The 26,248-nt window shown below is 40.8% G+C and overlaps 1 protein-coding gene across 3 annotated transcripts in view; it reads right to left on the bottom strand.

Moving 5' to 3' along the window:
• Positions 1-26,044, bottom strand: part of meis1b (Meis homeobox 1 b) — a 53,722-nt gene extending 27,678 nt beyond the window's left edge. The window contains exons 1-9 of one of the 3 annotated variants that reach the window (XM_046864930.1): positions 25,457-26,043; positions 25,303-25,355; positions 23,796-24,019; positions 22,866-23,007; positions 22,678-22,728; positions 22,227-22,277; positions 21,500-21,646; positions 14,292-14,403; positions 2,291-2,436 (exon numbers count right to left, since the gene is read on the bottom strand). In XM_046864930.1, coding sequence (XP_046720886.1) covers positions 2,291-2,436; positions 14,292-14,403; positions 21,500-21,646; positions 22,227-22,277; positions 22,678-22,728; positions 22,866-23,007; positions 23,796-24,019; positions 25,303-25,314 — 885 coding nt within the window. In that variant the 5' untranslated portion in view covers positions 25,315-25,355; positions 25,457-26,043. Of the gene's footprint in view, positions 1-2,290; positions 2,437-14,291; positions 14,404-21,499; positions 21,647-22,226; positions 22,278-22,677; positions 22,729-22,865; positions 23,008-23,795; positions 24,020-25,302 lie in introns of all 3 variants that reach the window. The other 2 variants (XM_046864939.1, XM_046864924.1) reach the window with 2 other exon arrangements.
• Positions 26,045-26,248: the final 204 nt, after the last annotated feature.

The following is a 26,248-nucleotide window of genomic DNA, read 5'->3' as shown; positions in this document are numbered from 1 at the left end:
TGTAGCGTCTTGCATTTCTCCCCAGGATGTCTGGAACAATTGATAAACAGAACAAACAAACTTTGGAGAAAGAACAACTGCAACAGCAAAGGAGTTTGGATTTCTCCTTTTTGAGATGAAAGGTTTACTGCAATGTTTTACACTGTTGATTTACAGCAAAGTAAAACACTCAAAAGTGGCTATTAATAAATACTTATTAGTTATTAGAAGGATAATTTTTGAACTGAAGAAAATACTTAACAAGAAAATATGCAAACCATTTTGTCTGCTGCCTCTATCCATTATTTATGCACATTCTCATTCACCTCCTCCTTTCCCTGACTCCACAGCCTGGCATAGTAATCTCGCCTAACCACCCACCTCACATTTCCGCTTCTGTACAATGGCTTCACTGGTTCATGTAGCATAGATGCCTCCTCATTTCCCTTGACTTGCGGGTATCTAGAGTGCCAGTGTCTCGCCTTACAATACAACAGCCTGAGACTAACACAGTAAATTAGGGCTTTCATAAGCCTGCACTGTTTTTAAGGCTGGTTGCCACTGCCACTGGGCACTATCTCTAAGAAAAAGACCCATTTACACACTAAACTGGTCGAAGAGTGGGTGCGTTGCTAGAACTCCTCCCAATTACTTTTGTGTATTTTTTCTCCTTTTCTCATGGTGAAACTGTTCATGACTCCTGTCCAGGTCAGTAAACTTGTGTACACATCTAGTTTGCTTCAGAAATTCTACGTTTTCTTCTTTCGGCACTGTGTGGTGCATGTTGTGCTGTATAGAGGGTACAGTAAAATACTGTTGGTTCTTCTTCCTGCATCCCCCCAACACCACTCCTAGCTCTCTCTGCATAGTCACCATTTTGGCAAGCATGATATTTCAACTTATTGTGTTCTCTTTCTTTTCCTCCACTGCTCCCATTCTTTCTCTTTCTTTTTTTTCCTCTCTCAATATTTCAGTTCTGGGTGCTCTGGAGGCCTCCTGTGGTTGAGGGGGCTGCTGTTGGCAGAAACTCAGCCTCCCTGCCAGCGGCTCCACATTTAGCTGCACTGTCTGTCCGCCAAAGAGTGTGCTCAAACACTCACAACACACACACACACACACACACACACACACACACACAAAGCAATAATCCAGCACTTTCCTCACGGCCAGTAAACCAGGTCAAAGCAGACAGTGTGCTCTCACCAATCACTCCTAGCTCTAGTGCAAGTGAGTGCAATGTGTGTGAACTAGCAAATGGCTTTCTTTTCACACACCTATCTCATGGGGCCCCTAAAGGTGATGGTTAGCAGCAGTGACTCTATATGTTTTAATGTGTGTGTGTCAGGGTAAAGGGGGGGCCAGGGGCAGATGAAGGTTTCAGGGGCCCCTGAGGTAGTTTTCTGTGGCACAGATGTGAGCAGTGAGGGTGACCACATGGGCAGGCTTTGGAAATGATCAAATGGGTTCTCTTTGACTCTGCTGTGGTTGGAAACACATTGCCTTTCAACACCTTGAAACAATGACTGGTGGCCATAATAGGTGTGCACTCTACAAATCATAAAGTCATCTGTTTAGCATTTATATTCACAAAGGGACCCACTTTTACTGTTTAAGTGAGACCTGGGGTTACGCAAAAGTCGCCGCCAGGCCTGCGAGCGCCTTGTGTAATTTAACAGTGTGCTCAGTCAGTGGTGATAATGTGAGAAGATAAGATGTATGAAGACGACTTTGCCATGCTCAGATTAGTTTGTGGTGAACAAAACAGAGGAACTAAAGTTCATCAACAGTGAGAGGAAGCGCCAACCACATCAACACAGTGTGCTTCCCTAACACCTCTATTGCAGGTGGAGATGCCCGCAGACAGCTAACCGCGGTGTCTGTGTCTCTCTCTCTCTCTCTCTCTCGCTCTTACACACACACACACACACACACACACAAACACACACACACGTACACACATGCACACACACACATGCACTCGTTGCCAATAGCTTCATACTGAACTGTCATAGCCACCTCCATGCTAAATAATGGCCACACACATTCGCCAAAACACACTCATTCGAAAAATCTATCATGTGCAGCAATTCATTTTTTAAACTCCCTCATGCTCCAGCAATAAGAGCAAATTGGGGAGAGCAACAGACTACTCTCTTAATAATGCTGATCTATTCAATCTTTTCTGCTTAACCTTAAAGCATAAACAGACATGATGCAGTTTAATGGTTTTGGATTCATTTGGTTTTGAAGGTTTTAGCAGACAGAGAAAGCTGAAGGAAGAACGATAGACAGATCACTAATTTCTACTTACTGTCAAGTGCTGGAAGAGCCATGCTCGCATGATGTTCGTTGCTACTTTGGGGAAAATGCCACGCTTTTTATTCCTCTTCTTCTCCTTGTCGGGGTCATCGTCATCACCCGTACTGGGGGAGGCCACACTGTTGTCCAGTCCATCACCTGTGAAAACAAACACGCAATATGAGTGTTATAATCACAACCTGTTTACGTCACATTACATTTATAAACACGGTGATGACTTTCCACTCAACAAAATAGGGCAAGATTTTCACTAGTAGGCCAAAATTTGTTGAGTTTGAATACTTTTAGAAAAAAACCTCTTTCAATCACAAAAGAAAAGCTTCGTGAGTAAGCGAGAGCAAACGCAGTCACTCCAAGGACTTGTAGTGTCGCATTTGTTTACTGCCATCAGAGTCTGAGAGGGATCTGCATTGACAAAGAGATTTAGTCTTTATCAGTGGAACTGGGGGAAATATTTACCCAGAGCTTTCTTTTTACCTTAGGTGGAGAAGTTACAATGCAGCACAAAAGAAGGGCATGGAAATATGAATCTCCTGCACATACAGTGGCTTTTTCAAAAGAACCCAATTTTCATAACAAAGCCCCATGAGTGCCAACAGTAACCTGTGGGTTCTTGATAAGGCTCCATTAAGCAAAGTTACACCGCAGCCAGACCCAGGTGGAAACACATGAGAGGGCTAGAGCATGGCGATACTTTGTATTTGATGAATATGGAGCTTGTGCGAGTTCTATTCTTTAGGTCTATTCACAAACCCAATTATGGTGTGAGTTCCAAATTTTTGAGAAGCCCACTTCTATATGTGCATTTTTTATAATTATTATTACTCAAAAGGAAAAGCAGCTGATTAAAATGATTTAAATAACAAATCATAAAAGAATCATTAGAAAGGTAAACTACTTAACAGAGCTGTGAATTTCAACAGCTGAGCTCTCTATTGTGCACTGTCCTCGACAGGGCCAACTAAAGTGAGCACAGAGTTAGATAGTTATTTATTAATTACTCGAGAAGTGCTCCCAACATGCTGTTCAAATATCCCTGGAGATGTTGTGGCTTAACTCTTTCCCTACCAGCACCTTTAAGTACTTGCATGAGGCTTGCTCATTGATAATTAATGAAAATGTCTGTGGTAATCTGGCTGGAGATTTTTTTTTTTTCCAGCTTCAGGAAAATAATGAAGGGCCTAAAATGGCCTTTGCTCCCCATTACCTCAGGCAAAAGAATTCCTGAAAGCATGCCTTGAGGGCATCTGAATTATATACACCATTAGGAGAGTGGCGGCTTTCTGCGTTTCATATAAATCACCTGGCCATGCTGCACAAGAGCAGGTCCAGAAAAAGGCTACGATAAGTAAAGACTTATGTAGATACAATGGTTCTGCTTTGCACAAGGGCACATTGCCCCCGCTTTAAACACCAGAGCTTCCAGTACACCCAAACAGAGAAAAAACACACTAAAAGTCACATCACATACACAAAATGTGAGCTTTGATTACATCATTAACAAATGCCAAAACAGTTGGGCTTAAACAGCAGTTTGTCCTTCCTACTGTTTTTAGGCAAATAAGACTTCCTCGCTCCCGCCTGTGAAGGGAAGCGGCACCGCTGGTTTGTAATCTAAGACCAGATTTTCATTGGAAGCAAATGCTCTCAAATCGGCGTAAAGACCAGTTCATGTTCAGCAAAGCTTAAATAATAAACCCTAGGCTTGTCCCATGCGACTAAGCAAAACAGAAGCAAAGGCTAGATATCAGGATAGATGATGGAAAGTAAATGGGGATGGAAAGAAAGTAAGAGTAAAAGGAAAAGAAGAGAGAGAGAGAGAGAGAGAGAGAGAGAGAGAGAGAAAGGGGGATGGCATAAGAGGGAAACAGATTGTGTGATCTCTCAAGTACCTCTGTTGAGTCTACTCTCTTGAGCCACTCTTCCTCCTCCGATTCCCTGTATTATGAATTGTTTAACCTCTTTCCCCCCAGTATTTTTATTTAACCCTGACCTCCAAGTGCTGGTGCCTTCGAGGCAGAATGTATGGAAAAAAAGTAGCCGAAGACGTCAATTTTATTGGCATTTCCATTTTCACTGCAATTTGATACTGATGCACCTTGGCAAGGTCTGAGGCTAATTTTGAATCCATTCTCTTCAACATCAACAGAAGCCAGCCATATGGCAGTGGCTATAAGCCACTTTTTTCACAAAATGTCATCATTGGCCACACTAAGCCGAAGCTTCCTTCCTCCCCGGCCAAAGAAAGGCGAGTGGCAAGTCTGAAAAGGTGGAAATAATCATAAAAATGATGCCGGTCCATAAACAAGCTCACAGCCTCATTAGACCAGCAGCAGGCCCCAGTGGCAGATTTATTCGCCTTTTTGCTGATGCTGTGAGGAAATGCCATGGGCTAACTTTGGCCAACTGCTAATGGGTTATGACAGCATCTTAGCAGCTAGTGGAGGGGTGTGTGGGGGCGGTGTGCAGGCTGGCCTGCCTCTGACAATACGGGGAAAAATGTCATCTCATCTGCCCATGTGAGCTGGAGTCTGTGTGGCAATTAGAGAGCAGGCCGGTGACTGGAGCAGGCCAGAGGCTGAGGAGGATGCCCCTCGGCAAACCAGAGAGAGAATTTTTATGATCTGCTCTCACACACACATACACACTCGCACAACTGACATTGCTCTCCCTGCTTCCCTGCCACACAAATCAGGTTAACACTTCCCCCTCTCCATGCTTTTGTCAGCCAGCTCCCCTGGATGGCTCACTCCCTGTTTTTGCTCACCTCTTTCCTGTCTCGCTCAACCCCTTTCTCTCCCTCAGTGTTGATAACCACCCAGCACCACCACCATCACCACCACCACCACCACCACCACCACCCTCTCTCCCTCACTCTCTCTGCTACCCTCTTACCCACTCAAGGCATTTCCTGACCTTATCAGCAGAATCTAGGGTAATCTGTTATGATCTGATTACTCAAAAGGACACTTTAATTGGCACTACCTGTTCCTTTTGTTGGCTCGCACACAACCCTAAGGTGTCAGACATTTTTCTCATGATTTACAAATTAGCAACGTGGTGCCTTACGACTGTCAAGCGAATTAACATTATACAATACAAGACATCCGCTTACACAGATGCATTGCACATGCACACTTTTTTCATTGCGGAGTGTTCATCGAGGAAAAGAATGCTAGAAATTTGCAAGCTCTTTTCAAGCCAAGGGTTATAAGTCAGTGTGTCAAAGTACAAAGCACAGCTGTTTGCCCCTTTCAATTTCTTAAAGAAATGTCACAGAGACAGTTTTTGAGTTTTTATGTTGTTTTACTCTACCCTAAATTTAGTCGAATGGGTGATTTCCTGATCATCTCTGGCTCATAAAGCAACAGTGACGTGTATAAACACACACACAAAACAATCTAACTCAGGATTCCCCAGCACTGCAAAACCCAAGCCTATGGGTCACTTTCCACATCCTTTCAGACACATTCACACACCCCTGCCTTTCTCTTGAACTCACATAGACAAACCCAGAGAGAGAGAGAGAGAGAGAGAGAGAGAGAGAGAGAGGGAAGGGTAGGGTGGTGTTGGAGAAGACAAAGCAGCACTTATTTTATTCAGCCCATTCATATGGTCAGAATGGGCTAGGCAATGATCGGGGGTTGGGGGCGGGTGGTGTAGTGGCTTAGGGGGAGGGCGGTTAGGGTTGTTGGGGCCTTTGCATGGGTCACAAGCACCTCCCGCCTAAAAATATTCAGAACATGCAGGAATTCCTCGTGCAGACTTCTTAACAAGAGACACTCAGAGTCTCAAAGTGGCTGCTGCACTCTTCGGGCCTCAGCATGCTTTTTTTCAGCAGCGAGCCACCAATTTCTCTATTCCTCTTCACCAAGATTCCTATATTACCTATATCCTTCTCACTGTTCTCTCTTAACAAAAAGTGAATAGTCAACACAGTGTTGATACTGCTACAAACTATTAACATTATTTAGCACTTTGTTGTAATTCAGAAGCAATGCTTTTCAATTATTTTAATAAACAGTATTTCTGCCTGATACGTGCTAAAATACCACAATTACCTTTTATATCTGTTCATTAGAGGTTTAGGACACTCTCTTAGACCTATGCATAATATAATGCACAAATGCATAAAAAGTAGAAAAAATATATAAATAATAATGATCAATGATAAATAGTAATGCTAACGCTTCAATGTATTTACATTAAATAATTCACATTAGGAATTACTTTAAATGTATTCTGAGATTATAACATTGTGTTTGATCAAAAAGACGTTAGAGGTCATGGCGTCATATTGCCATGTCTGGGTGTGTGTTATTTGCATGTGGGTGCAAAACATACAGTTGTTGGAAATAGGTAAACATACATCTTTTTTTGCCTTTTATAATTACAAGAGCTGAATGGCAGCGTAAACACTAATCTGCAGGGTTTCATGATTAGAATCCACAATTAAAGGTGATTTTGTTTCGAATAACAAGGTAAATGATGACAGTTGAAAGACCTGAAGAGCCTTGAATAATGCTGACAGACGCCGGCTTGGTAAAACCATAATTCGATACATGAAAACAAATGTAATTACTAACCCTTTTATCATCGCTCGTGTCTCTTTGCCCACCTTTACTGTGCTGGAACCCAGGCTGTAATGTGTGTTTAATGTATTCCATATTTAGCATTGTTCCATCTCTCATTACACGCTGGTGCCCATGCCAAGGCCTTGCTGTGAGCCCTTCATGCATTTTCCCAGGTCTTGGGGATCAGGCGCTTGACATACCCATAGGTAATGGCAAAAATGTCATTGCAAATGTTACGGCGCTCTTTCGAACTGCATCTGTGTAAGGGTCACTTCCACTGAAGCCCTTGACACATTGGAAAAACGCACCAGGGCCCAAGGGCAGAAAACACAGCATTAACTCACTAAGCCACCCTCTTACTGTTCCTTTCACTTTATACCTTTCTCACCCTTTCTCTTCCTGCTTCTGTTGACCATCTCCTCGCTCTTTCTTTTCTCCTCCAGTCCTTGTGTTGAGGTGGAAGAAACTGTCGAATGGCAGTGCAGGCCAGCGAGTTTACCCTTTCATGTTGAGCACTTTTACTGTGCAACTATTGATTTTTCCTCTTTTGAAATTTTTTTTTTTATCTGAAGATATAAGACAGGAGAAAAGGCAGGGCACTGAGGTTCAAATGGGAACACATTCAGAGTCCTTCAATTCCACTGAGACTCTTATACACACACACACACACACACACACACACACACACACACACACACACACACACACATTATACATTCTTTTTTTTTCTCGCATTCTGTATCAGACAGCTTTTGACACCTTCTTCAGACCAGCTTTGCTCGATAACAATCCAGGCCAACTGACCAGGAAGAGAGTGTTTAAAAAAACATGCCTCACAACAAAAAGAGCCTTCAACTGCTTACTTGCAAAACAATACTAGAACAATCTGGCCCGAATCAAGCTAAACTCCTAAAAGCAAATTCTGAACTACATTATCAGGTGTTGCATGTTGAGAAATACACACATGGTACAATAAATAGAAGAAAGCTATGTTCAGTGAATGATAAGACCAAACAGTTAACTTCACGCATTTAATTTGATTGCAGTCCTGTAATTTGACAATATCAGAACCAGACAAGGCTTTTTGACTGAAATCACTTGTGCACCATGGGTACACCAAGTCACTAAACAGGACTGATTGCCCTGTGGTGGAGTTAAGAAGCCTTTATTATTGCCTTCTTGCAGAAAATTTTCCACGTGGTGGCTATCTAAATAATGCACTCAAAATGAATGTTTTCATAGGGATTCCTCTTTTTACGGAGTACAGTTGATAATAAAGGAACATTTTGCTGTCAATAATAGCCCCTCGGCTCTCCCAGAATGGTGGGGCCAGTGGAAGACAAAATGATTAGCTGCTCTTTATAAACAAGGAGCAAGAATAACCTTGGGGGTGGTAGTGTTTGGGGGTGTAGAAGTGTTAACAGGGACAGAACAAAAAATTGGATAACATTAAAAGATTTTTTAAAACATAAACACTGGCAAATGTAACCTCAGCCTTGCTAAATGGCATGTCAAAGCCTGTTTCTTAAACCTGTAAAACCCATATAAACTTCAGTAAAAGCCCCCAATTCTACACATAGGGTCACAGCATGCTTTCTGAGGTTACAGGAAGTGGTATAGATGGGATGTGGGGGAATTGTAGTCCTATCAGCTGGGGGTGAGGTAAGGAGATAAAGCTCAGTGCTGGAAAAGAAAAGGCCTGCCCGAGTGTCTACTTCCTGATTACAGCAGCACAGGACTGCTGGACACTTGCGATACCATTCCAGCACACACCTCCTCACACATCCCATGTGCAGCACACACACACACACTTGGCACAAAGAGCAAAGGGAGCTCTAGGGGCTAGTGTGCCTTTACTGGTCACAACCTTTACATTTAGGTTATCGACTTGGAATCTGTCCCTTTCTTTCACTCATTCAGACTCTAAGAACCAGCCAGATATCAGATGACTACTCAAAGTGTGTTTTGTAAACACCACCAACTAAAAGCCCTGACTCTCTCTTTTACAAACATTAAAGTAAACACACACCCCTCAGATCACACACCCATGACCACGGACTATTTTTTGTTTGTTTGTTAGTTTTCATTCACTCCTTAACTCTTTAGCAAGAGCCTTGAAGAGCTCTTTTTTCCTCTCTTCCAACTAAATATTTCAACAGGTATCCATGTCAAAAAGCTGGCCCTCAGCTCTAGAGGGGGCAATTATTATGGAAGGGTCAGCCCCAGGTCAAGCTTTTGACCAATTGTTAATGCAGCTCTTCCCCTCAAAGAAGACCCTATTCTGCCAGTCTTCAGCTTTTCATTTGCTCAGGCCTCTATCTTCTGCCATTGCACCCCAAACAACACACAGCAAATAAATATATTATTACACATGGCTTCCAGTGGAATGTATGCAAGTTTCAAAACTTTAAAATGGGGTTTAAAACTTTAAAATTGTCTGTTTATGGGATTTCTGCATTAGGGTTAAATGGAAAAGAGAATACCAAACAATAAAAAAAAGGTAGAATCGGACTCACACTAGAGAAAATAAAGACTGGTCTAAGCATTCTGTAAACATCTCAGTCCTCCTGCTTTTCTATCATTAAATGCTCGTCATTTTTAAATAGGCCCAGGACCTTACACGCAACTCACGCTTCAGCCACTATCTAGGAAGGAAAATATTCCTCATGCAGCATTATCGACAGGGCAGCATATGGCAAACTAGCAGCAGGCCATTCATCCTCATCCTCTTTGGAAGCTAAAATTAGCACAATGCTGTTTGTGGCTTTCAGCTGGATTTCAACCACTGTGATACTGCTAAGATAAAAAGCCAGATGACCTCTGCCTTAAAGAGAGAGAGAGAGAGAGAGAGAGAGAGAGAGAGAGAGAGAGAGAGAAATATAGTCAGAAAAAAGGGAAAAGAAAAAGATAGAGATGGATAGAGAGATAGATATTCTTCATAAAATCATATCAGTATTGTCCTGTTAATGTCAAATTTTTTGCCCCTTTGTTTTTTTTTCCGAGAGACTATTACATTTGAATCTTGTTTTATTTGGAAATAATTTCACACCTGTTCGTCCTGCATGCAGTTTGGTGTAAATGCAATGTATTTAAAAGTAGCAGATTAGCGGAAAGGCATCCCTCTTTGGCAGGCAAGGTCTTTGCTAATCTCTTTATCAAAGACTTAAAATAAACTATACACCACACAGTCAAATAAAAATGCCTTCCTAAAGAAGTGCTAATGCTTGTTTGTTGACTGTACCTGCTACCTTTTCATCCCTTTCTTTTCAGTTACTCCACCATTGTAACACTGATACGTTATCTCTTGGGTGTTACCCGTGTTGATTCTGTAGATCTAGGCAGTGACTACTGTGGTCCAGGTCATTAAAAAGCCTCGATACAAAATGTTGGTACTTATTTGGGCACCACATCAACTGTACTGAAAGTGTACTCATAGAAATGGCTAGAAATATAACTTTTTCTGTGGCCCAAATGACCACTAATGACCAATTGTGTGTCCACTGCCTGCACATTATTTTACAGTCAACAGCAAATAGGTTTTAGACCAATAAAAAAATCACTTAAAAAATACTTCTAAACCCTGAGATCGATGAGCAAGTATTGGCATTATCACACCTAAGTTACAGCATATAGACTATATACAGCATTTGCTCTTCTTCAGCTGAATATTTGATAGCACATTTCTTCAATGCAGAATTTGGTTTTAGTTAAAACTTAACTAACTTTAGTTAAGACATCAAAGTGGGGTAAAGCATCTCAAACAGAGATACAGCATACAAAATTACTGAAAATATGTGACCAGTGAGAAGCAAATTTAGAGAATGGAGAATAATTGGAGCTCTCTAAGCTCCATGGCTAGGGTTCACATGTCAAACTCAGGCCAAACAGAGCAGAAGGAAGTGTCCCAGTGGCCACTAAATCCCAGAGCAAACACCACACTGACACCGTATCACTGCAGCTTTATGATCATTATCTACTGTGAGACAAGGTGCTTAAGCAACCCTGTAATTGCCAGTTAAATAGAGAACAAAAAAGCATAAGAGAGATTTAATATATAGTGAGTAAAAAAGGGAAGGGTTTGTTTGCTTGTCTTCTTTGCACTTTTCCCTTTCTCTTTTTTTATTTGTTCCCACACAACAGAGAACCTAGACCTAATCCCAAATTCCTACAGCACAGCACTGTGGGAACCCACACTGTTTCCCCTTTTTCTAGCATGAGAACTTTGATGCTGCTCCTGGCCTTATCAATGACATTACCATAAAGCCATCAACAGCAATAACTCTTAGCAGAGCTCAACAGTTTATGCATTGATACTGCAATTTGCCGGGGTTGATGGTTTAACACACAGGTATGAGGTTGTGGCATTTCCTCTCCAGGTAATCAAACAAGCATGCTGAAGGAGTCCTGGTTCAAGGCAACGATATGAAAAACACAAAATAAACAGTGACTTCGCTGTTGGTGCCTGATATCACCTTGCATCATCCATCACTGAGCTATTGAAGTTACATTTAGCCCTTTTGCAAGAAAGTTTCATGAAATCATCAGAAGACTAGTAGCCTAGAGGAGAATGTGCTCTCCTCTACATGCTGAGAGAAACATACACACTGCTCTTTCATCTTCCTGTTTATGTCATTCTTGTTTATGCATTTATTCCCAAACAATAAAGGCTTCACCATCACTGCCTCCACACACTCTTCTCTGTACTTTCTCTCCCTGTTTTTCTGTTCTGCTATTCTGTGCATGTGTGTGTTTGAAATATAACTATTCTGTCCACCTGCCTGCCTGCATTTAGATCCCCTTAAAGTTAAAGTCAAACTACTTTTGATCAGTTCACTATTTGTTCTCTCACTGACAATAGCAAGCTTCTGAGGCATTTTTGTAACATACATGCACACAGTTGAAGTGAAAAAGGCAGTGGGAGGAGAGAAAGAGAAAAAGACATACTTAATGGTCTTTATAGACTTTAAACCCCAAACTTGTGTTTGCATTCCAATTGTTACACATTAGTAATGTTACATATTCTGTAATTTAAAAAAGCTTGAACATGCTGCTTCAGAGAGCAGAGGGAAAAAGCAAGAGACAAAGAAGGAAGCAAGCTCTTCCGGTCTGTTAGACAATTGTTTCAATTAATGATTGAGTTTGACGAGTGTGAGCAGCAAAGGCTGTGTGGGCAAGACCAAAAGCACACAACTACTGACTGACATGAAATCTCAGGCACTGTATGCTGACCTGCTCTGAAATCTGACCAGTCTCTGCACAGAGGCGGTAACTGGGGGCCAGCGAGCCAATGGGGACTCCTGCTCAAGCTGACCTTCATAAAGGCCTGTGGCAAAATGAGTCAATGTGATGTTAAGAACAGCACTCTAATTCAGATCAATGCAACAAAATAATGACCATGATGTTTATTTTCTTCACCTTTATCAGAAGTAAATGGAATGGAATTCTTTTTGGAATAGAGATTTTTAAAGATATTTTTATTTTTGGAATTTTTTGCAACACCCTAGACAACTGGACAGCATGTTTATTTGTGTGTACAACACCAAATTGCTGCATTTGTCAAATAATCCTGGTAGTGTATGTTTGGTGTGTGTTTATGAACTTGGTGGTGTTTTGAAAGCAGACTATGCAAGTCTTTTTCTATCCTTAGCCCTTATGCATGCAAATTAATGCAGACAATAACAAGAGCCTTCAAGGTACTATTTGACTTGGCACACTTGTTGAAGGATGGGGGGGCTCTTCTGCAAATGGGTCCTGGTAATTGCTCATACGTATCAAACTAGTCATCACATTAGCTGTGGACTCTTTGTAGACATGAATGAAACCCTAAGCTTCTCAAAACACTCAGCATGCTTTCTGTGTCCTCACAAATGCCCGGTCCATTTGTGGTAGAGTTAAAATTCTCCTCTGTGTGGGCCAGGGGTGTTCTTTTTAATCTGCACTTGCCTAGAACCCTTGCTGCTCCATGGTAAGAAACTAAAAGAGGCTCATAATAATGACTTTTTTTCTTTCGCCCTCTTAAACTAAACACATTAATTAAAATGAGTGTGATTTTAAATACAATGCCACAACAAGTCCTCTGAGAGGGCAGCAGTCAAACAATGACAGGCATGTTTGTGCTACTCTGAGCCAACCTCACTAATAGACCTGCTAAATAAAGAAAGGCTAGACTGGCTCTCAGCTTGACCCCTTTACGCAGATGAGACCCTCACTAGAGAATTTTTTTTTTTTATAATATTTTTACATACTTCTGAATAGGCTAAAATATGTACCTAAGAGAAAAGCTTGTGTATTGGCTTTCAAATCGATATTTATTAGCTGCCAGGCAGCAGATAAAAGGAGAGGAACTTGTCAACATGTGTGCAGTGAAAGGAAGTGGTAGAGCATGGAAAGATGGAAAAGGTCAGTAAGAAAACAATCTATGAGAGAGTGAGTGAGGGGGAGGAAGCCACTTGGGACAAGGGAAAGTGGTCATGAGTGTCTCAGCCAAAAGGATAATAATGCACTTATTGGGATTATAAAGCGACTCTGCAAAGCATGCTAAAATGGTTAATACTACTAGTTTAAACACCCGCATTAACTACATTAGCATAATGCCCTCCCACATCACATATAATGCCTTAAGATACATTGGCGGTGGCTAGTCTCCTTCATTAATACAGCACATGAAACAAATCACACATACAACATGGAACTGTAGTTGGAATATAGGCATACTTTTCAACATTAGAAAGATAACAGCAAGCGCATGGCCACAAATTGAAGCTAGATAGAGGTGGAGGGGTGGACGACATTAAAAGCCAGCTTATAATTGGATGTATGTGAAAAATAAAGTGTCAGTTTGGTCAATAAAGTGCAAAGGTCAGCAGCAAGTGGTAGATCCAAACCCTCACAATATGTGCTCATTAAGGCCCTGGGATTGCCATCCTGATGTTGTCTTCAATAATAAATGAAGTTGCTTTTTGCCTACAGTTTGTTTGAAACCAGCTTGTCTGCTCCTCACTCTGATCCCCCTCTCAGGACAATAGGGTGCTCAGTGCCTATTACAGACTTAGATGTACTACATAGATTCACAGTGGGGAAACTTAATGTTCCGCTTTAGTTTTCCACTGGTGTGTCACCATGAGACTTTTTTAGAGGATTCTGTATATTGGAGATGCTCAGAAAGGAACATTCTGATCTCTGACCACTGGATAAAATAATAGGGTAAATAAAATTGAGATATTCTTTCCCTGGACTGTCATCGCCAGCAGCTTCACAAATGCCGTGTCTAGCCAAAGAAGCCTCATTAGCGCATAGACACTTTTCACAACCAAGCTCATGTTCTGGTCTATTGCCAGTAAAATGCCTTTAGAACAGACATAAAAATATAGAACACTTTCAGAATGCACCATATATGTACATACACTCATAAAAACCGACCTTGTTCACTGCTGTTGTCGCCACTGTGTGATGTGTGTCCACCACTGGAGGGTCCTGGCGTACCTCCGGAGCGTGTTGAAGCTGTGTCATCATGGTCTCTGTTCCATGAGGTCTACACGGAGACGAAGACAGAAAGAACACACAGTCAGGCATCAGACCACAGGGAAAACTTGCAAGATAAGAGCTTGGTATACTCCCACATCACGAAAAACATCCAATGCTATCAGATATTCTATATACTTATAGCTGTTTTTTAAGTTAGTAAATACTTCCCATGTGTTGCACTCTTCACTCTGATGCTCACACGCTATCATACCTAATAGCTCATTCTCAGTTCACAAAACAGCAAAAGGTGAAACCTATTTCAAAGGGAATATCAGCCTATTTTGATTGACAGAGCAGATGCAATGAACCTTACAAATAACAGTCAGATGCTACCAATCCATAGTTTTGTAGATGTAATGTGGCTAGACCTGTGAGATTCAAGCTAGATTCAGTCTAGGAGCACAGCAGAGAAGAGACAGCAAACCTTTTCCCTTAAATCTCAGAAAGAAGGCATTTATGTTACTGTCTCTGCACAAGCCTATTCAAGTTGAATCAAATTAAATAAGAGCCCAACTCCAACTCTACTTGTAGCGTAGCGAAAATTGACAATTCAGTTTATGTATATAATGGCTTAGGAGTGTCAGCTGTTGGGCGGACGCATGTGGCAAATGGAAAAGACACAAGGATAAAGGAACAATGGAGAACTACAGCATGGGAGCCCTCAGCCCCGTGCAGGGTCTGCTCACTCTATACAACACACAACAGATGTTGCCTCCTATCAGAGGGTGCCTCAGCAAAAAGTAACGCCTGCGCAAGAATATAAGTTAGAACAAAACAGGATAACTCATCTTCCTCTGAACATAACAAAGCACTATATAAGATATACTGATTTTTCCAATGGGTCTTGTCTAATAATGACTAAAATGAGTCACATTCAGGCATAAAGAAAACAACACCTTACCAATAACACAATAACAGAACTGCTGAACAAGCAACACGGTCAACTGTGGTCATTTCACAGTTTCTGCACTGATCCTTGTAAGACTTCCTGTAGAAATAATGTTCATCCTTCTAAAAAACATGTTGTTTAGAATGTATAAGTGTGAAAAGCAAATGCTATTACGATCAAAGTTTCAAAAAAATGTATTCAGCGGCATACCAAGTGTATGCTGTAAGAGGTAATTTAGAACATATGCGCAGTGAGAAATCTGTTAAATCAGCTTCAACTCCAGTTATTCCAAAAGAAAAAGGGAACAAGAGGGAGAGTGGAAACGGATGAAAGTTGTGTATTTATGGAAAAGAATTGTTCAGCACTCTGTCAATGGAGAATGGCAAGCTTATGACCACCGCTACACCGGGATGTTTTAAGTACAACAAATCTCAAATAAAAATATAATTAAAAGAAAAATAGCAAACTATAGCATTAACTGTAATTGAACAAAAGAGCAGGCTTGTGGGAAGTTTGCTGCAGAGGCCCCTGGGAATGGGGGAGGGTCTTACTGAGGGTAAGTGACATCTCCAGGGTACACACCTATTTATAACCGGGGCCGGCCACTCCTGGCTACTGCGGATCTGACAGCTAATTAATAGAAAACGGTCGGATCACAGACCAGCCAAATGCACAGTAGCACTTCATCCTTTCAACTAGCCAACCAGAACGAACACACAGGAGCTGGAGGTAAAGTGTGGAGTCTATTAAAACATCACAGACAGAGGACTTAAAATGTGTGTGTGTGTGTGTGTGTGTGTGTGTGTGTGTGTGTGTAGATGGCCGATTATGGGAGACCTGGTTGCAATAGATGCACTCCCTCTGCATACAACACCACATTTGATATAGTTCACTGTCCTTCTAATGAGTTGGCTGGAATTTCTTCAGTCTTTTTCTTTCTTCCCCTCCCCCTACATTTTTCTCTCTCTTTTTCTCTTCCCTATTCTCTCTCAGTCCTCCACCCGTGCAGGATGGATTAATTCAATGCTTAATTGTTTAGTAAATTCAATTTTCCACATTCTATTCTGTGTAGCTTTAGCTAAAGTTCTTAAACATGTAGCGCACAGCCCAGGGAGCACCGTTTGTCATCTGTGCCTGCTTCTCTCTCCTTTTCATTACCATTTTCTTCCTTCACCACTTAATTCACCATGAACAGATTTTCCTTGCTGGAAATTCTGATTCTCCTATGATCGGTGAGGCATTCCAATCCATTGCATTTGCATTGTGTTTGGGTCTTTCTCACAGAGCACCCCCACATGACACCACCACTCATGCAAAGAATGCTGAATACCAAACCATTTATAATCATTAAAAATTGTACGCTTAAAACTACCTTGATTATATATTCGGTTACATAGAATTGTTTTCAATGAGCTACAGAGAAAAGTTCACATGGACAATGTTTACATTTACATTATGCATTTTTGATAAGGCTTCCTCAGAACACTGCACACTGTTTTCCTTTCACCAGCTTTTATCCAGACATCACAACAGATGCAACAAATAAAGTTAGCTTTTTTCCTCCCTACAAGATGGCACCAAACAAGATTTGCAAGGGTACTTGAGCAAACTGACTAACTCCTACTCCCCTGAGAGTCGCTGCTGCTGCAGCTCAGGATTCACACATGAGTTTCACTGAATGGACGCAGACACCAAAAAGCAAATCTGTTATCGATGCTTGCTTATTTGTTTACATGTTTACTGTTAGGTGTTGATGAGAGTGAGATCCTGAGAGGCAGTAAGAATAGGGCTTTTAGCTCAGACCCAGTACTGCCTCACTCAATGCTGATATATATAAGAATTTTGAAAATGAAAGGATTTTGATAATGGTATGCGTGGGGAGGAAAAAAGAGAGAGAGAGAGAAAGCTAGAACAATCCCCTCCCCCGTTACACCTACTCAAACCCCAATTCTCACAATGCAATGAGGAGAAAAAAGGAGCAAAGGGGGAAACTTTATAATTGCTAAAGAAATCGGGTTGGTCTCAGTCTCTGGAGAGAGAAAAGTATATCTGCATGGCCTCTGGGTAATACTAGTTTTGTTTAATTTTAGAATAAGTAAAACAACTGTTAATGGTAGCAGAAAACAAGCATATATACATACACGTGTGTGTGTACACACACACACACACACACACACACACACACACACACACATATATATACACACACACACATACAAATACATGTGTGTGTGTGTGTGTGTGTGTGTGTGTGTGTGTGTGAGTGTGTTTATGTGTGTTTATGTGTGTGTGTTTATGTACAGAGAGAGAGAGAGAGAGAGAGAGAGAGAGAGAGAGAGAGAGAGAGCAGATGTAGGCAAAGATGGGAGTCTATTGAAGTTCAGAGTAAAACAACACAAATAAATGAACATATATTAAATAAGAAGTAATAGCAATGGCGGAAAAAAGAGGAATGCTATTGTATTCACCCTGTTCATTGCCTCCTGCAATTATATAAATCAGCTCAGAGTTAGAAGATGATGTCAAAGGAACTCTTTAGATCGGGAAGAACACACATTACTAACATAAGATTATATGCATGCGTCACGAGCAAAAGGAGTTTAGCAAAGAGCAAAGGAACCTATATTGTGTATTATGCCCAATTATAAAAAATCTATATACTTAAATACTAACATATATAGTGATTTGGGAAAAAAAATTATTGAGAGGATGTATATTGACCTTATAGTAGGCATATAAACATTTACATTTGCATTTTAACTTGATTGCAGCTTTAATCTCTATATTATCCAGGTTTTAAAAACATGTCTGTTCTTTTACTACTTAAAGCATTTCAGAGTACCATGCAACACTCCAGTCTAAAGACAAAGGGAGCAAATCAAACAGCAGAATCAGGACATGGAAAGAGTCAGTGATGAACAGGACAAATGTTCTGGGCTGAATGTGCTAAAACACATCAACTCACCCAAATGAGTTTAAGCATTCTCTCTAAATATGGATGCATGTTACAATGCAAGATAAGATCCACATGATTGCATGGTTTTAGCAACATACAGTCCCTACAACTCCATACAACAAGTGTCCTGCCAAAGATGTCCCATTCTGCATGTGTATAATGAGCAACCTGCAGCAAAACTGTGGCATGATAACAAAATACATACACATTTAAAGAAGGGCATCACTAAATAGTTGATAAGTTTAATCATTTTAATCCCTCTTCATCCTGCCTGTAAAAAATTTTAGACAAAAAAAAAAAAAAAGAAGCCATTGGAGCTGTAAGCACTACTGTCCAGACTGGTTTTAAACCTGAATTTCATTAGCAAACTCGTGGTGCTGGCACTCCTACTGTAAGCTGACTTTAGAGGCAACTGCGCAAATGCTGCACATGCAAATGTCCTCACGCCCTTTTGCGCAACTTTTCAAAATTGAGCATGAAATACAACAAAAGGCTGGATGTAGACAAGTCTCCACCACAAAAAAAAAAAAAAAAAAGTTTCATGATATATAACAACAGACAATAGGCTTACAACCTGCACTACGTTCTGGTAAGTTCCCAAATGTTGTCTTATAGAGTTGTATGAATATTTCCCAGCAAATGTTTCTCTCCAAAACAAATATTTCCTAATTAGCAAATTCGATGCATTTCTCAAGAATTAACGATCCGGCTGTCATAAATTAGCCTGTATAATGGTGCTGAACAGGGTATGAGCTGTATTGCACTGAGATAATCGGAACCACGACTGTGAACTCTGTGCACTGGCGTTTGCAAATTGCTGAAGCGCACAGGAGCAGCGTGGGGAAAGGGTTAACGTGTCTTCGCTAGGCACCTGGGGGGAAAAGGTAGCCTCGCGTTTATCAGCGAGCTCTGAACGACAAACCGTCCAAAACTTTCCAAACTGGCTTGGCTGCATTCACACCAGTCGAGATCTGCTGACTTTTTAACCCCCTGCTCCTTTTGTGTTGCTGGGAGGCGCCATTCTTCTTTCACTGCTCGCAGTCCGTGCAAAACAACGGCAGCCTGGAGCTCCGACGTTACTGACACGACGCATGGGCGCACAACGAGCGAAAAGCCAGAGTCTCATCAATTCTGTGTATACTCCGCCCTTCTGCATGAGTCTTCTTGGCGGAATAAATTGGTTTATGAATAAACGAGCACCCTTGCTCCCTCTTGTGCAGAATTTGCACGAAGAAAATTTTCTCTAGTCCGACTCAACTATATGCCCGAGGGCATATATTAAAAATACATATGACGCGAGAGAATGCGCACGCAACGCAAATTTGTTAAGGGTGTCACTGTGTAACAATCGCAAAGTGAAAATATAAAATATATGGAGAATATGAAAAATATATTCAACTAACTGAATGCGTAGAAACTTACTTAAAAAAATCTAAACTTTTGGTAGTGTTTTTGATTTTAATAATTTGTTCCATCTCAAACCCCTAGTCTATGTCTATATAGAATAATAGAAGCCTGTAAATCCTTTCACAGAATTGGCTCTCTCTATTTCTGGGGTTAAAAAAAAACCTCAAGCGCCAATTAACGTTTGATGTATAAAAACTTGATCACGTCGTCGTTGACATTTTCACAAAGAAGTGTAAACACAATCCTTGCCTCGATATTTAGTTCAGAATCATTATCAAGAAATATATAGGCCACATGTATAATTCTAAAGTCAATTAAAGATCTGAATTCGTGCCCTCAAGCACAGCATAAATTGCTCTTGTCAAGTTATATACCTAGATACCCCTGGGTCTTCTTATGGGCCTCAGCTATTTCTATCACTAAAAGTCATCTGCTCGAAAAGAAATCTGTCTACTTGGAAATCTTTGCGAATGGCTCCTCTCCTCTGGGGTAACAAAAGAGAGAGAGAGAGAGAGAGAGAGAGAGAGAGAGAGAGAGAGAGAAACAATAAAATAAAACACAACAGTGGAAATGTATAATATTTAATCTGGACTTCAGTTTCATGAAGGCTGTGTGTGAATCTGTTCATTAACATTAATAGAAGTGAGATGGCGGCCAGAGGCCGTTTCATTTGGTAATGAATTGAGCAGCACGCCAGAGTTTTCACTCATCGCACAGCTACAACTGGTCAGGGCCTTATCCGATCACTCGACCATATGGATCCAAATGATTTAGCCTAACCGCCTCGTTACTTTTTATGTTGGCGAATCTGTCTCTTCCCCTTAATATGAGCACTTATCTTTCCTTATCTATAGCAGCCCTCAATGGACCCGTACATCTTATTAAAATTGCACGTACCGTATGTTAGATTTTTATAGAGCTAATGCCCCATCGTCAGAATCAAAGTTTGGGAAAAGGCAATACATTTCGCCAAACATCCACACAGCTTTCCTGCTATCTTAATACATCAGTTTGCACTAACATATTGCACTAACACTCAACATAACATATAGTAGACTATAGTTCTGTTCAATCAATTAAACTTTCAGGAAATGGCCCCGCGGATCATTCAACACCAAACAGATCAGAAAGAGAAAATAATATTTTTTAAGTTTCTAAAAATAAATAGAAAAATAACAATGACATGATCCTTACTCTTCTGTTAACACGGTCACTCAACAATTAACTATTGTTTTACATTACCTACATTCCAACCTCATTTTTATCACATCTACCTCCTATGTATCGCACCTTAACTCTGCTATGTCTAATGTTTACTCTTTATTCATGTTTAATGTTACTCTGCTGTTTCACTCTCTATGCACCTTGGTCAGTATTAACCGCATTTCGTCCTGTGTATGTAGAAGAATGGCAATAAAGCTTGAGTTGAGTTGAGCTGAGTTGAGTAAAGAAACATAGACTAAACCCCGTCACAATATCTCATGCATTACTGACTGTTCTTAGGGGATTTTTCTACCTACACAAAACACCCGTCTTGTATTCGAGTTTGCGATCAAATTCAGCCTCTCGAAATATGATTTGTTTCGTTAAAAATGAGAAACGGTTTTTAAAAAAACGCGACGGGAGAAGGATAAATTAAAATCGACACGAAGCAGGTCAAGTTTGTGGCAATGCTTTCACAAGTTAATCCCCTCAGGTCGGATCCGGGATCAAACCCTAATGAAGCGATAATGGCTACATTATTCAAATGTTCTCTCTTCATTCCGACGCAATCCAAAAATCCTTAATCGCATGCAAATAAGCGCGAGCAAGCAGAGTGACCCCAGGAAACGCAGAGAGGCGCCACTGTACCTGATCCAGCGGCCCCGACGATCTCGTTATTTCCTCGCTATCAGACTTAGATCCTCCTTCTCTCTCGTCTATTACCAGGTCTATGGGCATCTTGCCCTTCAGACAGCTGATATACCGGTGGCAGAAGTTGTCACACAGCTCGTGCACCTAGAGGAAAGTGGAGGGGGTGGAAGGAAAATCAGTGATTTTGAGCAAAATCCAGCAAATCCACAATCCCGAATAATTGTAGCTCTGCTTTAACCGACAGAATATAGATATCACATGACAATTGACAGTGACACAGCATACTCAACACCCGTATTAAATTCATCTGCTCCCTGGTCATTACGGACAGAACCTACTGGAGTGGCGTTTAAGGTGAAGACTTTAATTGCGTCTAATTATTTCATTACTGCATCCTGTCATTAGAATACCGCCTCTCTGCCCACTGAACCATGCACTCACAATGAAATCTGCATATTCGTGAATACAACCATTGCGCTTGAAGCATCGGACCATATAAACCATAGTTTACTATAAGCGGCCTTGCATTCAAAATTCTCCAAAAAGTTCAATTTCTCCAGACATGTTCTGACACTTAAAACATATCTGCGCCTTACTGAAAATGTATTATTGTGCTGTATTGCACAAATTCGTCTAACACCACATAAGGAACAAACATGTATTTTGATCTATTGTGAACTTTTTGAATAAAATATAGAAATGGCAAAAAGAAATTTCGCATTACCTTCTCCAGTTCCAAAAGATGAAAACGTAATACTTGTATGGCTTGTATCATCTAAAAAAAGAAATAATAAAAAAACCCGATATAATGACTTTCTTCCAATTGAGCGATGGCATATGTGCAAAATATTACAAGGGCAGAAAATCCTTGAAAACGAATGGCTCTTGTCTTATTTGCAATGCACGGCTAATAAAATAAAAAGTATAGTCTAGTATGTAATATAAAATACAATTTATAAGTGAATGAACACTTAAGTCCGACTGAGAAAATCTCATGTGTATTTAAATGTATAGTGGGTATATTAAAAAAAATCAGCCAATTTGCATAAACATTTTATTTAAAGAAACCTTAAATAAATCAATTAACACAAGAAACATTTCCTTCAATTATGAACCTAATACATTTATGTGACATTATTCATATGACATATTAAAAGGAAATGGTTGATACTTACCAAATTATCAAGCTCAGGATTTGACGAAAATAATGGCTTTTCTGCTCTGATCTGGAATGAAATGTTATCCGATAAATAAAAAAATACTTAAAAAATAAATCCACAAGCACTTCATTATTTAAAACTCCGTCGTGTTCAGGTTGGACACAATCACACAACAAATTACTGACAGTTAACATTTTGCGAACCTGTTTGGCGAACACGGCGATGTCTTCGTTGAAAGACTCAGAAGAACAAACATCTCCTCCGGCCACGCCGGGCTCCCGAGGCGTGCACGTCGCTAACTCACACTTTTCAAAAATCAGTGCTAGCAATGGGAAAAGGGGGTGCCTAAATAAATAAAAATCAGGTTGTCACCACAGGGGGAAAAAGCTTGCCATCAACAGAAAAAAGTTCCAATCAATAAGTGCACTGCAGTCTAAATGATGCTTGTATTTTATAAGCTATGTGAAGAAAACAAATAGGATGTGATGCATTATAAGTGTTGAGGTGCAATTATTATAAGAGGTCAGATCTGATGAACCCGGTTTAGACCTAGCACGCTAGTAATTAGACTACATTTGGGATATTTTGTCTGGCCGTGATAGTGTTTCACTCATTATCTTTTTTTCATAATAAATAAATAAATAAAAATAACAATAATAACAATACTTGTAAATACATGTTAATATAATTAATAATCTTAATGATTTTATAGCAATAATTTCGATGGTTGTCTAAAATAATTAGTAAAATACCGCAGCGCGCAAGTTAACCAAAACTTCGACAGAGGTTTCAACTGATATTATTTATCAAATTAATTATTGTTGCAACTCAACTCCTCGACCTAACTGTACAAACTACATCCGGCGAAGCTTATTTCATTAAATAGCACTAGACTGTTCTCGTCTATTCTATTTGCTTCTATTAAAAATAAAAAACGAGTGGACTGAAGAAAGCTTGATATTCAGCTTGAATTAGTAAACTGCACCTCCGGGCGGAATTTAATGATAGAGTGGCAAGTGCTTTTTTGTGCTATAGGCAGGTCAGATAATGAAATGCGTGTTTATGTGTGTGTGTGTATCTGAGTGTGTGTGTGTGTGTGTGTGTGTGTGTGTTTTGGGGCCGTAGGGCCGTACCCGTAAATGGCGTCCTTGTCTCTCTTGAGCGCGTCGTTGACGGACGCTCCCATTGCGGGGGCCATGGCGTTGGCGTGTGCAGTGTGCGGGTACTGGTGTGCGTGCAGCGGCGGCGCGTGGTTCAGGTGCACCGCCTGCATAGGCCGCGCGCCGCCGTGCGGGTCCCCGTACATGGTGCTCGGGATCCCGACGCCGTCCATGCCGTAGTGGGGCAAGTCTTCGTACTGCACACGACACAAACATTTAGCTCCTAGGTCATGTGCGCTCAGTTTTACCCCTACCTCATAAAATACACACATTCGAAAATAGGCCTAAAATATCTCTAAAAACTGTTTATAAAATCATAATTATAGAGAGACTGTAGTAGAGTGTATTGTCAGTGCGCGCTGTCTATCTCTCACTGATGGAAAATAGCTCTTATTAAGATGAACAGACTGGTGTTTTTTGAGGCGCAAAGTGTGAATATGTTGTTTTTAGTAATAAATAGCGGTAATGCTGTTGCTTGGGTTATTTGAAGAAAGATAAACTAGAGTAACATGCACTCAGCGTGTCTATTTAGTTGCATTTAACCTGCCATGTGTTGTTTTAATTGACAAATGCAAATAAAAGTGTATACTATATTTTATACAGTTAATCTTATATGAATAGATTTTGTATTGCATGCATGCAAACACTTATTTTAGACCTACTAGCGTTGTCACAAAATCAGTGAATGATTTAGGATTATTTAAAATCAAATTTAAAAAATGCATATTTTTGTGTGCTTATGGGGGTTAAATTTGGCCTGTTCCTTTTAACGGATTTATGTGAAAGCCAAAAGTTAATTATTCATCGTGATAACAGAGAGTGACAGGACGATAGCAGGGAAAGTGTTCACAATGGGAATTAACACATGCACAAACCCGTAAAGGTGTAAACATGCTTAAAATTCGAATGGAAGCAAAAGGTCAGTGGCTTTCAATAGTGTACGAGGTCTGCTTTCAGACTGTTTACAAGCTGAATTTTAACATTTACACGGAGCTTGGTATAATTTAATAACAAAAATTACAGCTAATGTTAACAGAAGGTCATTGACATTCAAATGCTGAAACACATTGGGGTATTTCTCAATATATAATTGTTGTTTCTTGTCTTTGATTACGTTCGACAATTGCAAAAACAAGTGTTCAGCGAATTGAAGTGGTGAATATATAAAGTAACAGAAAAAAACAAAGCTGGTCTCATCGTTCCCTGCTTCAGCTTTATTTAAATCGGCTACAGGTCGTGACTATTTTGACGAAGCTGAAGAACACTGGAGCTGGATGTGTTTTAATCGAGTAAATAAACCAAAATCCATACGTGAGGAAAAAAACACGGAAAGAGCGAAAGTAAACCTAAAAATATAAGTTGCCTATGAGGACAGGAGAGGGAGAGACAGAGCTGAGCAGAGCGCCTGTCATCGGCCACGTTTCAAGGCTCGGACCGGTTTACCAAGTTGGAAAAACTTTTGCGGCTCGGCTGTACATACCCTCTGCGCCATCGCCCTCCACACTCAGCTTCTTTCAACGCAAAATGTATTCCCTAAGAGGCCAGGATGAAAAAGGGATGAAAACGCAATTTCCGAAAGATAATCTGGTTTTTATGTTTGTTTCTTTGGTTGTTCAAAAACAAAAAATCCAGACCCCTTTCTATGACACGGTCCTTCGCATCGACTTCAGCCAAACACGACAAACACAGCCAGGGTTCTCCGCCTTTCCCCGCCGGACAGCGACGAAAAAGCCGAAAATAATCTTCTTTCCCAGACCTTTTTTTTTAATGAAAATACCCCTCAGACCCAGCTAGCAAGTCCCATGGCTTTTTGCCACTCGGCCTGTCAATCAAAGGCAAGCTTGTCAAAGTGTCGAATGAATGATGATCCTCCGCCGCGCTTCCTCCGGTTAGCACACCTCGCGACACCGCCGCTCGTAAAAACGCGCGCAAAGGAGAAAAAAAATCAAGCTCTTGCGCATCTCTTTTGGTCGCTCGCTTCTCCCGAGTTGATTTTTTATGCAAAACCTTCTAAATAAGCTGGAGAGGAGGTGTGGTGAGGATTCTGGCTTTAGTTCTTCTTAAAGGAGCCACGATCGATGCTGCGAGCCGCCTTTGCCGCTCGTGCACAGCTAATGTATGTAAGTGTGAGTGTGTGTGCGCGTACGTGTGTTTGTGTGTATGTGTGTGAAACGCGGCAGCGCTCTGAATCTGGACCATACTGCCGAAACCCGGAAGTAGTGGTGGCCATAACAGGTCGCGCCTTCCACAACGCAGTGGGCTACAGCAAGTGGCTCGCGGAGAAGGGGGTGGTTGTGTGTGTGTGTGTGTGTGTGTGTGTGTGTGTGTGTGTGTCGTACCTGACCACGCGAATATAGAAGTACTAAACAATGTACCAGGGGTTTATTTGGACACCACGTTCTGATCTTATTCTCTGTTCAATACTA

This window comes from Silurus meridionalis, chromosome 2 (genome assembly GCF_014805685.1).
Source record: "Silurus meridionalis isolate SWU-2019-XX chromosome 2, ASM1480568v1, whole genome shotgun sequence".
NCBI classification, from domain to species: domain Eukaryota; kingdom Metazoa; phylum Chordata; class Actinopteri; order Siluriformes; family Siluridae; genus Silurus; species Silurus meridionalis.
The sequence above is the reverse complement of the archived record's forward strand: the minus strand, read 5'-3'. Positions and strand labels throughout refer to the sequence as shown.